The sequence below is a fragment of the Bombus terrestris genome, chromosome 4 (genome assembly GCF_910591885.1).
Source record: "Bombus terrestris chromosome 4, iyBomTerr1.2, whole genome shotgun sequence".
NCBI lineage: Eukaryota > Metazoa > Arthropoda > Insecta > Hymenoptera > Apidae > Bombus > Bombus terrestris.
The window spans coordinates 2,269,851-2,284,070 of record NC_063272.1 but is presented as its reverse complement, the minus strand read 5'-3'; the positions used below and the strand labels follow the sequence as shown (position 1 = coordinate 2,284,070).

Here is a 14,220-nt window from a genome sequence, read left to right as displayed (position 1 = left end):
TTGTGCGTAAGAGTAAACGCGAACGCGAGACTGGAAAAAGCACCAGCGCTTACCGCCCGCTGAAGTTCTAATAATGGCAGCTTTATGTGCAATCACCGAGAAACGAGGATGCTGGCGAACGCATTGTTCGACCCCGACCGAGACGATTTAACAAGGGCCGAGGATTTCATCTTGAACGTTGCTCTCGTCCCCACCAGAATTCTTCGCTTTCCCTTGAACCGCGAACTCGAGAATATCGTATTCAGTAAGGCGACGAATCTAATGAACGGGAATTAAATCTGTTCCGACAGCTTCCTTTGCCTGGATGAAAGAATAAGTACGAGAGATAAATTATGTCAGATAATGCACAGTGAGTGACTGGCAGAAAAGTCATATCTACTTACGTGTATGAATTCTAAGTAAAATTTATATTAAACATTTCTTTTTTTGCCTATTACACACTTTTTTTTCTATTCTACGATATCTGTCACACGTTTACTCGTCTCGTCGATTAGAATTCAGTTTTATAAAATTACAGCATTTCTTCTTCAAATTTTCTTCAGGGCTTTCGATATTTGCGATGCTGAGTGCGTGGTGGCTGTGCAGCTACAGCTAACAATATCCTGTATATCAGTATCTTTTATAATCTTATACAGTGGCTGTGAAAAGGTATTTATATGCGTTAGGTTGTCCCAAAAGTTTCTTTAGTTTTATAAGGAAATATAATGTTATTATTAATGAATTCTGTACGAATAAAATAAAATGGATTCTATTACTACAAAATAGATCATACATAATTCAATACAATAATATGATACAAGAAATGTACATTTATTATTTCCTCACAAAACGAAAGAAACTTTTATGCCAACCTAATGCTAATACTTACGTATCTCTATCTTTTTCAATTTTTTTTCATCAGCCGTTACATTTCACTTTCAACTAGTGTCAATAGTTCATAGTCATACGATAGTACTATCAAGTGACGCGAAATTTATCTGTCCATCTGCATAGTGGATGGTTTTCGACCAGTGACTTTAAGCGATTTTCCACTTTCTTCGTATTTTTGCTTAGATTCCGCTTCGCTTAAAAAGATTCACATGTATCGATATGAAAATTATTGGAAGATATTCTAACAACTTGCAAGAGTATTCAAGAATTTTTGAGCACACTTTTTAAAACACGAGAACGTAAACAGATATTGCATGATCCTAAACGATCCAGCGTGTAAATGTCGGTAAGGCTTTTGCAGACAGAGGACAATTAATATGTTTCAATTAATATAATTGATTAGCACGCTGGGATAAACAGAATAGTAGAAATAATACAGAAATACTTTTTGTAGCCACTGTAAGTAGCTGTTGGGTACAGTATTGTTCAAAAGTAGACAGACGCTCGATTACTTTTGGCAAAATGTACTTTACTCGCAAGATTATGCGTAAATGGACTGCAAAATTTCATAACAGTTAAACGTAAAACGGACAATAGCCTACGTTTTGTAAAATGGTTTATCGAAATTAGGAGATAAAGAATTTCAGATAAGTAAGAGTGTAAAAAAGAAGAGAAAGATGGTTTTAATATTAATTTGAAAAATATTAAAAGGGACATTTCTGATTTTCTTATCCGTTGATAAATTGTTGTTTGAATAATTGCTTCTTGGAATAAAAAATATTTCTTTCCATTTTATTTGCGTTTTACACGACGAGATGAATGGCAACGAACGAGATGCAAAATGAGAGATGCTTAGCATCGAGGCATTACGCGTGGGCGATAGATTAGTACTGACTCTTCAGAAAGAAATTACATTACGCTTAACGACGATCGTTATTCTTTCCTGGAATGGTTTTATTTCCTCTTAACAAGGCGATGTCGTCTCACGTTTTCTACGAAAAACAAAAAATTCCATTCTTTGCCTTAGTTTTCATTATATGCTATCGCACGATAAATCATATCCCTTTGTTCACGGATGTGGAAATTTAATTAAAACCGATTCCTAGAAACGAATATGCGTTTTCCATTGGAACAAAACCCTATATCCCGTTAGAACCTTCCAGGAATTCAAGAACTTTGTAATTTTCCGTTTGACGATGTCGGATCTACATTCAACCTAAGCTCTCTCGATTTCTACGAAAATGATAACACGCAGATTTCCAGGATGCTGTTGAAAGAACAGAATGCACGAGTATAAACTGAATGCTTTCATTTAGGCAGTGTAATTACGTTAATTGGTTACAGCTGTAAACGCGCTGGTATAAACTATATAGTTTAAGCGATTTAGTAGATACCTGATCTCGCGTTTCCCTGTTTCCAGCGAAATTTTAGTATTATAAACGGAATGCGGATGTTTGTGCGTTTGAGAGAAATGTGGGTGTGTATAAACGTCCAGGTTGTACACTCGTGTTCACGAGTATCGAAAAATATGCCGATCGTTAAAATTGTTCGCTTCCTGCAAAATAATCAAAATAATTGGAAACCAATCGGAGGATACTTAAAAATTAAAGTAAAATAAAAAGAAAATTAAGGTATAATTAATAAAAGAATATTGTACAGAGATCGTACGAAGGAATTTAAATAAAAGTTGTGTACAATTTTCTAATGTTATGTGTCCACGAGAAAATTCCCATTCTATTGGGTTTTCCCAAAAATTTCTTTCCTTTTATAAGGAAGTGACAGATGCACATCATTTTTTGTTTTACATTATGATCCATTTTGTTCTATTAGTAGAAAACGGATCATACAAAATTCAATAAAATAATATAAAAGAAAAAATGTTGTGCATCTATTATTTTCTTATAAAACAGACAGAGACTTTTGGAACAACCTAATATGTTTCTCATTGACATCCTTGGGAATTAAGTAGAGGATAATGGAAAAATGGAAATCGATAAAAAGTATTTATTATTATATTATTTATAGAGTTTTAATGAGTATTTTTCTTTTTAGGAAAGTTTGTTACTTTATACAATTTATTGGTAGTGTATTGCTATAACAATTTTTCTAAAATTTACAATTTAAATTACATTGGTTCGTTGAACGATCGAGTAATAACTTAGCAGTGTTTTAAATCTCATTCTCGTAGATTTGATTGTATTCGTAATTATTATAATTATGAGCATCGTATTCTTAAGAACATCCCCTTTTTATATTATCAATTGTTCTTTGATTTATCGACATCATTAGAACGAGAACATCATTATTATTTTCTTATTTCTGAGCTTCGTATTATCGATATCGTCGTAATTTTATTGACTTATTAATCAATATTCATCGTAATATTATTATGAAACACATAATGAATGAAACTCCATGTACACATTTATAAAATGAAAACAGCATTTTCATTGGTAATGCGACAAATCTTATGTATCGTGTTGTTGTGTAATATTACAGTGTATGTTACAATGTACGTATAAACGCGTTAATGGAACCAATTATTCTCGTCGGCGACTAAATGTGATTCACGATCGTGTGTTACTTCGTCTGCAATGTCAGGACGGATACATGATAATTGTTAATGTAATTTGTAATACTAAAGCTAGAAACAGATCGATCCCTCTTATCGTCAGATCGTTCGCAGCACCGGTACCGATATTGCAAAACGATTTCTCGCAGCAAGTGGTGCAAGCGGAGAGTTTTGTTCGTTCACCGACCACTATACATCCGGAGTCGCATTTGTCAGTACACTTTCTCTCCACCGACCAAGTTTGTGGACTAGACATTGAATCTCCGGTGCTGGTAGTGTAAGAAAATCGCTTTACCTGAAGAGAAAGAAGCAAACGTGAAAGGAATATTTGCAGATTTTAAACTTCGGATCGCAAGAGACACTCGTACGCTAAAATATAGTATTTCTTTTAATTTTGTCCGAGTACGAGCTCATTTTGGGCAGCATTAAACCACGAACTTGAAAGTATCGAGCGAAAAGAGAAAAAAGAAGACTGAAAAGGAAAGATGAGAAAGAATTCTACATGTACGTAGAATGATTCTTGATACTAAAATTAAATTAATATTTGCAACAATTCCTTGTTTCACTCTGTATGACATTTCACATTGGAACTTGTAACGAACACGAGTGAGTGTGAACGTAACATATTTTTAGTCGAGGGAATATCAATTTTCCAGAATATCTCGCATCATTTCCAGAGAATACGGTTCGTTCATTGTTAATTCGGTCGGCTAATATCGATTGCGGATTTCGTAATATTTTTGCCGTGTATGTGCAAACTGTACAATTATATCATATCCAACATCATTGTTGATTACCAATAAATAAGAAGAACAAATAAAAAATTGCATTTGCATATTCCCTCAAATGTGCACACCATGTACATATGTTCCTATAAAGCGGATTCAATTTCAATAAAGTACGTAATTATTATGAAACTGAATTGATCGACTATATTGAACATTTGCAAACACTAATCGCGTTATGAACGAAATGAAACTGTGTCTCTATCTTGAACAGCCTTCTCTCGCTCTCGTGTTGACGATAACTAATATCGCTTTTAGCTAGCTGTTTGCTATATTCTGTTTGCTTTAAAAGCACGCGATCAAAGCAAAATATCAAACATCTGCTGAAACACGTGCGTGACCTGTGTATAATCAACAAGCGTTCGAATCGCTGTTATCATTTGTCATTACCATACAGGTCCTTTTATCACCAGTGCACTTGTGCCCGAAAGTGGTGAAGTTTCCGGTCAGATTGGCGCATCTCTCTCCATCTTCCATTGTATCACACTGATGACACCATAAATCGTTTGCTCGTTCCGACGCTGCGTGAGTTCGATGTTCCGTAGTTAACAGTTGGCCTGATCATCGGACTCAATCAACCGACAAATACGTATTAATTAATAGAAATCGTGATTTATCCTAGATTTCTAAAGATTATTAAAATCGACGTAGGAATCGGACGTAAGACGTTGGGCAAATCGTTGTCTACTTTATAAGTAGCTTCGCATCTTTCTCTCTTTTATTTCTTAGAAATTACTTCCTTCTACTTCTTCCTTTCTTTCATTTTTCAAACAAATGTGTCGTGCTTTCATTAACGTCAGATTTTTGTACATTTTTGTAAAAATAAATAGATATTAGTCTTGACATTTACAGACACATCGGCGATATGCGTAAGATGAAATTTCGTCGCGTTCGTTGACAAGATTGCTAGGAAGCTTATCACGGAAGAAAAGTGAATTAAATGCACCGTGTACGATGATCGTTGTTTACACGATTCGTAACACAAATGGCTAACACCTACGAGTGATGGCTTCAACAGGTGCACTTTCCTCTATATGCAGTTTATATGTAGAGGAAGATCTTCGCTATAAATAGACGAAACATCGTTCCTTCAGACATCTAGTGAAAACTCCCTCAACGAAACGCGCTCCTAAAACGCAACTTGCTCGTAAAACAAATAGGGTCATGTAACTGAAAGGAACCTCGAGAAAGAAAGAGAAAAATGGGAAGAAACAGAAACTTCCATTTTCCATTACAGAAACGCTCTTTGTTGAAAGAAAAATTCCTCAAATTAAAAATTCTCAAAGACGAAATACCGCCATTGTCTATCCTGGCAAATTATCTTCCGTCTTAACCAGTTACCTACTCTTGACGAGTATACTCGTCACGCGTAAAAAGCAGTTTTTGCTGTTTAAACTGCAATTTCAGCGAAAACTAAAATATATTCGTAAATTTGAAGACGTTTCGACCATTTGGAAGCCAGGACCAGGTAAAACGAACAAATGAAGAGATATAAATAATTATTATGAAAAAAGTATAATACAGCGTGAACAAAGTAGTTGTTCTGTCCTTTCTAACGCATTTTAGTCGCATTAGTCGCAACGGCTAACTGGTCAATACATTGTCGAGTCGATCAACTTTGGTATTCCGATCGTATCGACGTGAAAATCGGCGTGACGAATAAGGCGCAAGAATCGCTTTCTTCTCTCGTAAATACCGAAGATGGACAACGCGTATCGGCGAATTTTTAATTTCAGAAAAATGTAATTTGATTCGTGGCGAAACGTGTGAGAAACGCGTCGAATTAAAGAGGCGAAATGCGAGGCTTATCATTGATGCTTACGACCATGGAGATAGACGCGACGATCAGGAAGTACGTGACAGGGTACATGTATCGGCCATGTTGATAACGTCTAGCGCGTCACATTCGAAAATAAATTCGGCTGTTTAAATTGCGATCGGCTGATGTCCTTGGCGCATTGATCGCATGCTGGTGTATGGCGGCGAGCGCGTTGCAACGCAAAACGAGCGGATTTGGGTACAATAGACAGCCATATTGAGAATAGCCAGAGTCTGCGCTGGATGGGTACAGCTGCTCCAGAAACCTTGAAGCCCATGGAAAATCAATATCCATGGCAGCCGGAAGGTCCTGTTCGTTCAGCGGGAACGTTTGACGTCAAAGTTTCTGCGCATTCGCATCACACCCAGAAAAAAGAAAATTCACTGTCACTGAATCAATGATTTGTCGACACCGCAACTAAAATTCAACTTACAATGCCTCGAAAGCTAAAATAGTCCGACACTCGCCGTAAAAATATCTTTCGTTTCGTACGTTCATTCGAACGAAATAACTCGTCTGCAACTGTGGACCGAACCATTTGAATTTTGCTCGACGAGTTAGAGGAAATCTTCGAAATGTGTTATTTAAATCTTCGTTACAGGTCCAGCTAGAAAAGTTGTAAAAAGCTACCTTTACTTTCTTCTTCGCTATTCCGACTAATTGTACTTCTTTCAACATTTCTTTACACGTAACCTATTGTTTCAATAAAATTGTACAAAATGCACGTGATACGAAGGAAAATATAAAATATACAAAATACTCTTTACTTCTCTTTTTTTTTTTCTTTTCAATTATATTCTCAAAAATATGAATTTGCATCAAAATCTACAGTCTAATTAGAATATTAGAAATAATATTCAGACAGACGATGTATATAAAGGAGATACAAATTACGACGATGAGAGAACTCGCAAGATATTTGTATCTGTGAAATTGCAACTGTTGCGTCGATAAATATCTACGCCGATTAAATTTTTGATACACTTCGGATTCTCATCGGAAAACCAGTAATAACATATTTCTATTTCGTAATATATTTCTGATATACAGAGGATGCTCTCAGAAAAATATACACCCACTTTAATTAAATGGTATCGTGAAATTGCTGCATCGTATTATTACAATTTTTATACAAATCTTCCTTTCCTTCAATTTTGTGTACATTTCGGATGTATTCCTTTCTTTTAATCCTATTAATGGATCGATAGATTTAATTTTATAAAATTGATTTTTTGAATATTTATACATTCCATATCTTTTTAAGCACCACGTCACATGATTCTTTCGGTAGAAATAACTGCGTAAAATTACATTTTCTCTGTACCTGAGAGCTTTTGCGCGGTGAATTTTATACGATCGAAGCCCCTTTTTCGAGTGGCATGGGTGCTTCGGCATGGGAAAGTGCCTCTCCATTATCGTTTTAGCTGGCTGTTTCCATTTGTATAAAATCGTCGTTATTATCGTCTTTATCACAACGAAACCATCCCATTACATCAGTGTATTTAAGGTTTCCCCACAGTTACCCCATCATTCGAGCAATCCACGTGCTTTACATAATTCTCAATATCACGTTTCCATTTTCTAACATCTGTAGCTTTTCCTATAGTTTTTCCAACGTCACGTACTCTTGATGAATTCTATCGCCGATTCTTACACCACCTCCCACGTTTTTAATTAAATTGTATTTTCTTTCTGTAGGACTGGAACGTTGTTAGTTTCATACCAAATTCTTATTTATCGGAATTCTATTCTATCGAACAGAGAAAAGAATGTGTAGATTTTTTAAAAAGAAACTTATCCGTCACTGAGAAATGTTAGGTTCGACTGATAAAACGTACAGACACCAGAGTATTCGTGGGAGCAGTCGAACGTCAACGATTCTACGATCTCGGCATATTCCACCTCAAACGCGATTCCGTAAAATTCAAACTAATCGTCCAGCGAGCTATTCCATGTTTTCCAAACTGAACAGATCGTGAGCATCGGCCAGCGATATGGGAAATGAAGATAATTTCCAATTGTTCGTAACATCTGACGATCATTCGACTTAAAACATAGTTCTCGCGGTCGCGGCAAACAAGTTACGCAGGCAATTTGTCAGCTGTCGAACGAGAGAGCTGGCTGGTTGTACTGCGTTGAAGCAGAGCGATTCGAAGAACGGGAGAGACGCGAAAGGGAAGCGTTCGCCGAGAATACATCCGTTTCGTCTTTCTCGTTAGACGGTGGAAATGAATTGGCGATTTCACCATGAATACTACAAAGGAAGTTAACGCTGTAACTGGCGCGAGTTTCGCGCGCGATCGACCAACGTGTAATTAAAATGATAATCTTAATAGATCCTCATGGACAAAGATAGCGAGGCTGGCAGTTGGCGAAGCGAGCTAAGCAAATAGCGAATTATATCGCGTGTTATAACTGGATCGTGGAAGTTTGCGCATATTTTTACACTGATAAATTAACCCTGCTGCTGATCCTCTAATATTTCTCGTTCCATCTCATCTATTACAAATAACAGATACGTAAGACAACATAGGAAAATATATAAGTAAATAGTATCGCGAATAATTACGAATAATTGCGTTCATTTTCGTTAAAGGTAAATTATATTGTATTTACGTGCCAAGGATAGAACTGAAATTGCCGCTGATATTGATTTATTCTTGTTAAATTTCAATGTCAGAATAAAAAAGTTTAGCAGTTAGCCGTTGCGACCTCTTTGAAAAGCGTGTACCTAAAAGTGTGTCGCGAACAGTAAGCGATGGCGAGTATACTCGTCGAACACGGAGTACGGGTGGCTGTTATAATATAGAATTAAGTTGTTACGAAACGACTGTTTTATTTTTCAATTTAGTACTGACGGGGCTCGTCGTAACGTAAAATACTGCCATCTCTTCGTGACGAGTATACTCGTGGAAAACAACCAATTGGTTAAACCAGGACCAAATCACGATACCGTTTAAAGATGAAATTTGTAGAATGGTTAGAGTTAGAGAATATCGGAACTTTGTATTATTATAACGTTTACCATCGCTGCGCTCTCGATATTAACCCTTAACTGCTGCTCTGGGACTCCCAGACGATATAAACATCCGCGTAACTTCGCTCTCGAGCAACGCGTGATGTCAAGTGTCTTGGTAATTTTCAATTAAGTCGCCCCTTATCACTATAACTTATAACTTCTGATCTTTGTTCCGTATAGGAGTAATTGAGAACGTACAACTTTCCTTTCGCTTTGTTTCGTCTTGTCCATTATGGATGAAAATGCGATTATAGTTACGAAACGAATCATTCTTCGTTGATCGCGATACAATGGAAATGTTTACAGCGAACGTTCCCGAGTGCTTCGAATAAAGAAAGAACGATGCAATACGATATTCTTTGACTTATAAATAACTTTCCTTTGAGACCAATCCGTGGATCAATTTTCTGGCTCCGCAGACGCAATGTTACACGTAATCCTAGGAATCGTGAAGTTTTCAGTCTTTTCTAATATTATTTTTCAACTTGAAATTCAATCTATTGGACGTAGGAATATTTTTACTGTAAACTATTAGAAAAATGTCCATCGTTTAATCGACGAGCATCGCGAGAGTAATATCCAGGCTTTAAATTCTAAAGGCTCGTTACCGTACAACTGTAGTAGGCAACGTCGTTGCTCTAAACACGTACGTAATTTTGTTCACATTGTATAACCGATAACTATTTTCTTTTTATTATTTCTTTTTATTCGAATGTCCTTCAGCTTTCGCTTTACCACCGTACATCATCCCTACGTCATGCACCGATACTATTTTTCTTTTACACAGTGACACTTACTTCTCTGCTTGACCATGCGATCCTGATCATCATGCAAATGGTCTAAGACTGTTGTCGTGATACTCTACGGAATAACTAAAATTGTTGTATCGTTCTAACACGTTATAGATTTTATTAGAGAGGAACGTTTACTCGATAGAAGACTCAGATTCATGAAATAAGACACCGGTTTTCCCTGACGCCACTTTACGATATAAATAATTAAACTTTTTCTCCCTCGTATATGGAAAACTTAAAATACTTTTCCTGTATTATCTATGCCAACTCTCCTGTCAATTTCGTTACTAAAATAAATGTTACAGTTATCAGCAATAATCGCCTGCACTCGACTATACGTTTCTTTAATTAAAAATTTATCAAAGCGAAGTCTTCGATTCTTTAAATTCTGCAAAATTTGATGAAACGCGCAATGACTCGAAACTTCTGACGAGTAATGTACGCGAAAGACTCTGTATACTCGTTAGGTCGTTCCTCAAACGAGAAACAGATCGAACTGTTCGCGTTCGAGTCAAACGTAAAGGGAAAAGATTAAATTTCCTAACTTTCCGTCGATAGGATCCTCATCGACGTTTATGACAGTTGACTTTTCTTAATTAGCGAAGCTTCAAGCTTTCGATATTTCCAAGTTTCAATAATTCTCATTCTCCGTTCGCCTTTCAATGACCGTTATTAGCGTGAGCGTGTGTCAATAATGAAAGCGAACGATGCTCTTTTGAACCTTCCTTTCCTCTTCCATTCGTCTTCCTTTTCAGAACGGAATAATGGCTAGATCTACTTTACTCGTTGCGCTGATTTAACGAGTGCGTGTTTATTCTCTCTTTATTCTTCGTCTGCTTCTGCCCTCGCATCTGTTGAACATCGATTCGATTGCTGAACTCGACTGTGTGATTCTCCTATCAGGAACGACATTTGCGTCGGAATATACATGTTACGGTCGTTCTTTAAAATTCTTCTAAATTAAAAGTTCCTTAAAACTCTCCTAGCTGCAAAGTTCTTCTCCTGAAAGAGTCGCGGTAAACGTGGATATCTGACGTTACGCGTTCGTTAACGAGCATCTCTTATGTCAAATATTACAAAGCAACGATTTACCCAAAATATAGAAATATCTTCCGAAATAGCGGACTCATCGTTAGATTATTAGATCGCGGATGTTCGTGCATTTGTGGGAATTTTAAAAATGCAAAAGTCCATGAAACGTTTAGGAAACGTAGAGGATGAAATAAATCTTATCTATATATATCTTGAATATGTTTGTGTATGAATATCTTATGATTTGTGTGTATGAATATCTATATCTTTGTGTATGAATATGAATATCTTTGTGTATTTGCTACGATATAATTATTAAAAAGAAGAAGAAACTTTCAATCATGAGAAAGATGGAATATAATGAAATATATTCAGACATTGAATAAAAATTTTTATTTTCATTTCGGAAGATGGAACGAACACGAAATATGCAGCAAATTTTGCGAATATTTCAAAATGAAGGAACTGCGCAATTATAAATATTTGCAAGTTAATTGCACTTAATATGGAACACCTGACTTTAAAAGCTTCCCAAAAACAGAAACATGCTTTTCTTTTCAATTGCTTTCGAGAAATTAATAAGTCCTTTCTGTGTCGCTTTATAAATTCTTTTAACATCGATATTACGTTTTTTCCTAATATTAAATTCTAACAATTTCTTACAATTTTTCAGCTGAAAGTTGTATTAAAATAATTTTGGCAACCGCTGAAAATTGTTGAAATTGTTGCACCAAGAGCGTAATTTCTGGGAAAAAAGGGTCGATGAGAACTCAAATCCTTCCGGGACTGTTTTACTCGCTCTATTAAACAAACATGTTTAATGATAAATCATGCAAAAAGTAATATTTTTTACGTTCATTATTTAACACGACTCTCAGAAAAATTTTATAGGCTGTCAAACGTAACAATCAACTGCATTCGAACAACATGCTTTCATTTTTAAGGAAATGTTTCATTTATTATTTGCGTTATTACTTTAATAAACGTTTGCTATACCGTTAACGTTCATATCTATAAACCAACGTTTACTTACAGCTTTACCCTTACATAACGTCAATCTTCGAAAGAATTACGGATTTTTATTATACAATATATTAATCTTAGTTATTATAACGTTAAGTTATTAGCAAAATTACAAGATTGAAGTTACCAGAAGAAAAAAAGCGAGGTGTTCGTTTCCTCTTTTACAAATATAGAAGAGGAAGGTTGCTTAAGAATGATTAAAACGTAAAATGAAATTCTAATTAAATAAACGCCGTATTACCATTTTTCTACTATAGTTTCGAGTAAATTCCGCGCACTAATCGTATTTCTCTACGGCACAATAACAACATTCTGTTAATCAGCCTTTGAAATGTCACCGCAAATGTTCCATGTGCAACGTGATTCCGTGTATTCCGTGATAATTTTCTTAAACTATATGAAGTTAACGTTTATAACATTCTATAAAGTAATAAGCAAACTAAATGAATAGCCTTCATCACGCTGTATATCCTGTTTGCATATTTAATATCAATATCAAAGCTTCCATGCAAAAAGATGTTGTATTTTGCAAGCGTATTTTATTACCGAGTGCATAATAATTCATTAACAATCCCCACGATTTATCGTCACAGTACGAAAGTACGTTCAATAATTTACATTCTGTTTTTAAACAGGCTGTTGTAGCTATACTTTGTTTTCACGTATTTCAAGTAAACATATCATCGATAAATACACCAGTACAAACGCTATTATATCGATGCAAACGTTAAAACATTTTCATCCTGGTGAAATGTATTTGGTACATCAATTTTAGCGAATTCAATTAATGTATGACGAATGTTAAGCATTTACTTTGATTCGTTGAGTTTTAAGAATGAAATTAATTAAAATTTCCTTCAATCAAGGTAGATGTAATTTTAACAGAAAATTCCATTAAATTTCTATAAGTATTTCTAATGGTTACTCTTATGCCTATAGATAAAAATTAAAAAGCAAACTATCCTATAAAAATTAACAGATAAGATTATTTTTTCCTGTTAATTTCTATGCCATAATTGCCTCTTCGATTCCCTATTTCTCTACGATTTATTCGTCTCGTACACAATTTTAACGTAATATTTCTAACAACAGACAGAGATACTTAGTTAGATTTAACACGATTCTTTTTTTCGCTTTTGTTAAAAAATTATTCGCAGACCGCAGCTCCTCCTTCGATAAATTTTAATTCTCATTACGTATACGTACATAAAACGTAGCGAGTACGAAACAATCACAGAATAACGTGATGTTTTAATAAGTTCTGATAATAGATGCATCATTAAATATGTAATTGGAAATGGTTGTTAATCGCGAGCATTAAATAATAATGTAATTTGAAAATAAATTAAATTCGATATATTTATACCGAATATATTAAAGACGTTTTAACATCGACATATTCAACATTTACTACTATTTCCCAGGCACAATATCTTCTTGTCGTTACGTATTTGAAACCTCCGTAATATCTGAATTTATTTTAGCGGACACAGCAGTATGTAAAAGTTACATTAATGAATAAAAAAATAAAAAAAACAACAAATCGCGAGTATCTTCGTTAACTTACAAGATACATATTATTAAATATCCAAAGAACAATTCTAAACAATTTTGCAGAAATAACATTCCAAACAAATATAATACTTATTAATTGATATATTAAATTCGTCGGATGCAATTTTTTAATCGCACATGAAACAAACGTATATTTCTCATTTCGTTGAATTGTTTTCTACATTTAAATTATTCCTGGATAGATGAGAATTATACGAAACTCACGAAATAAGGAAATAAGCAAAATAAAAAGAAAAAAAGAAGAAAAAAGAGAAGAAACTGGTAGATTTCACTTATCGTTAAACTTATATTCTTAAACCAAGTTAAACTTAGTTCGCCATCTTCGTGATATCACGCAATTCAACAAACTGTCAGATGCAAATACAACGTTAACATAGAATTGTAACGATAAAAGTTATATTCGAAGTTATGGTGATCTCTTCTGCTATGACTCATCATTGTGCAACTGTAACTTATACCATTAACAAATCTGTATTTTCAGCCACGTTTCTAACTATAATCGTACATTCCATGTACATAAGTAATGTCCACATTGAGGAACGTATAACGCTTAGTTAATAAATTCGAAACCACATCGTTCGCGTGTAGTCCACGTGAACTATATTTGAATTGTGTTAAAATGGCAATTTGTAAATTTTATACGTCATATCGAAGGGATTAAGGATATTGAAGGAGAATACATAAATATTCGAGTCGCGTACATAAGTCTTAATATTATAATAATAAATAAT

General features: G+C 34.8%; 1 protein-coding gene and 1 long non-coding RNA gene across 9 annotated transcripts in view; one reads left to right on the top strand and one right to left on the bottom strand.

Moving 5' to 3' along the window:
• LOC125384903 overlaps positions 1-14,220 on the top strand; it is a 69,046-nt gene that overhangs the window by 13,480 nt on the left and 41,346 nt on the right. The gene's annotated exons all lie outside the window — the stretch shown is intronic.
• Positions 1-14,220, bottom strand: part of LOC125384865 (A disintegrin and metalloproteinase with thrombospondin motifs 14-like) — a 40,379-nt gene that overhangs the window by 16,494 nt on the left and 9,665 nt on the right. The window contains exons 1-4 of one of the 8 annotated variants that reach the window (XM_048404938.1): positions 7,371-7,757; positions 6,037-6,653; positions 4,618-4,784; positions 2,928-3,737 (exon numbers count right to left, since the gene is read on the bottom strand). In XM_048404938.1, coding sequence (XP_048260895.1) covers positions 3,468-3,737; positions 4,618-4,784; positions 6,037-6,097 — 498 coding nt within the window. In that variant the 5' untranslated portion in view covers positions 6,098-6,653; positions 7,371-7,757 and the 3' untranslated portion in view covers positions 2,928-3,467. Of the gene's footprint in view, positions 1-53; positions 2,426-2,927; positions 3,738-4,492; positions 4,785-6,036; positions 6,654-7,370; positions 8,656-9,862; positions 10,010-14,220 lie in introns of those variants that run through there. The other 7 variants (XR_007223688.1, XM_048404937.1, XM_048404941.1 and 4 more) reach the window with 7 other exon arrangements.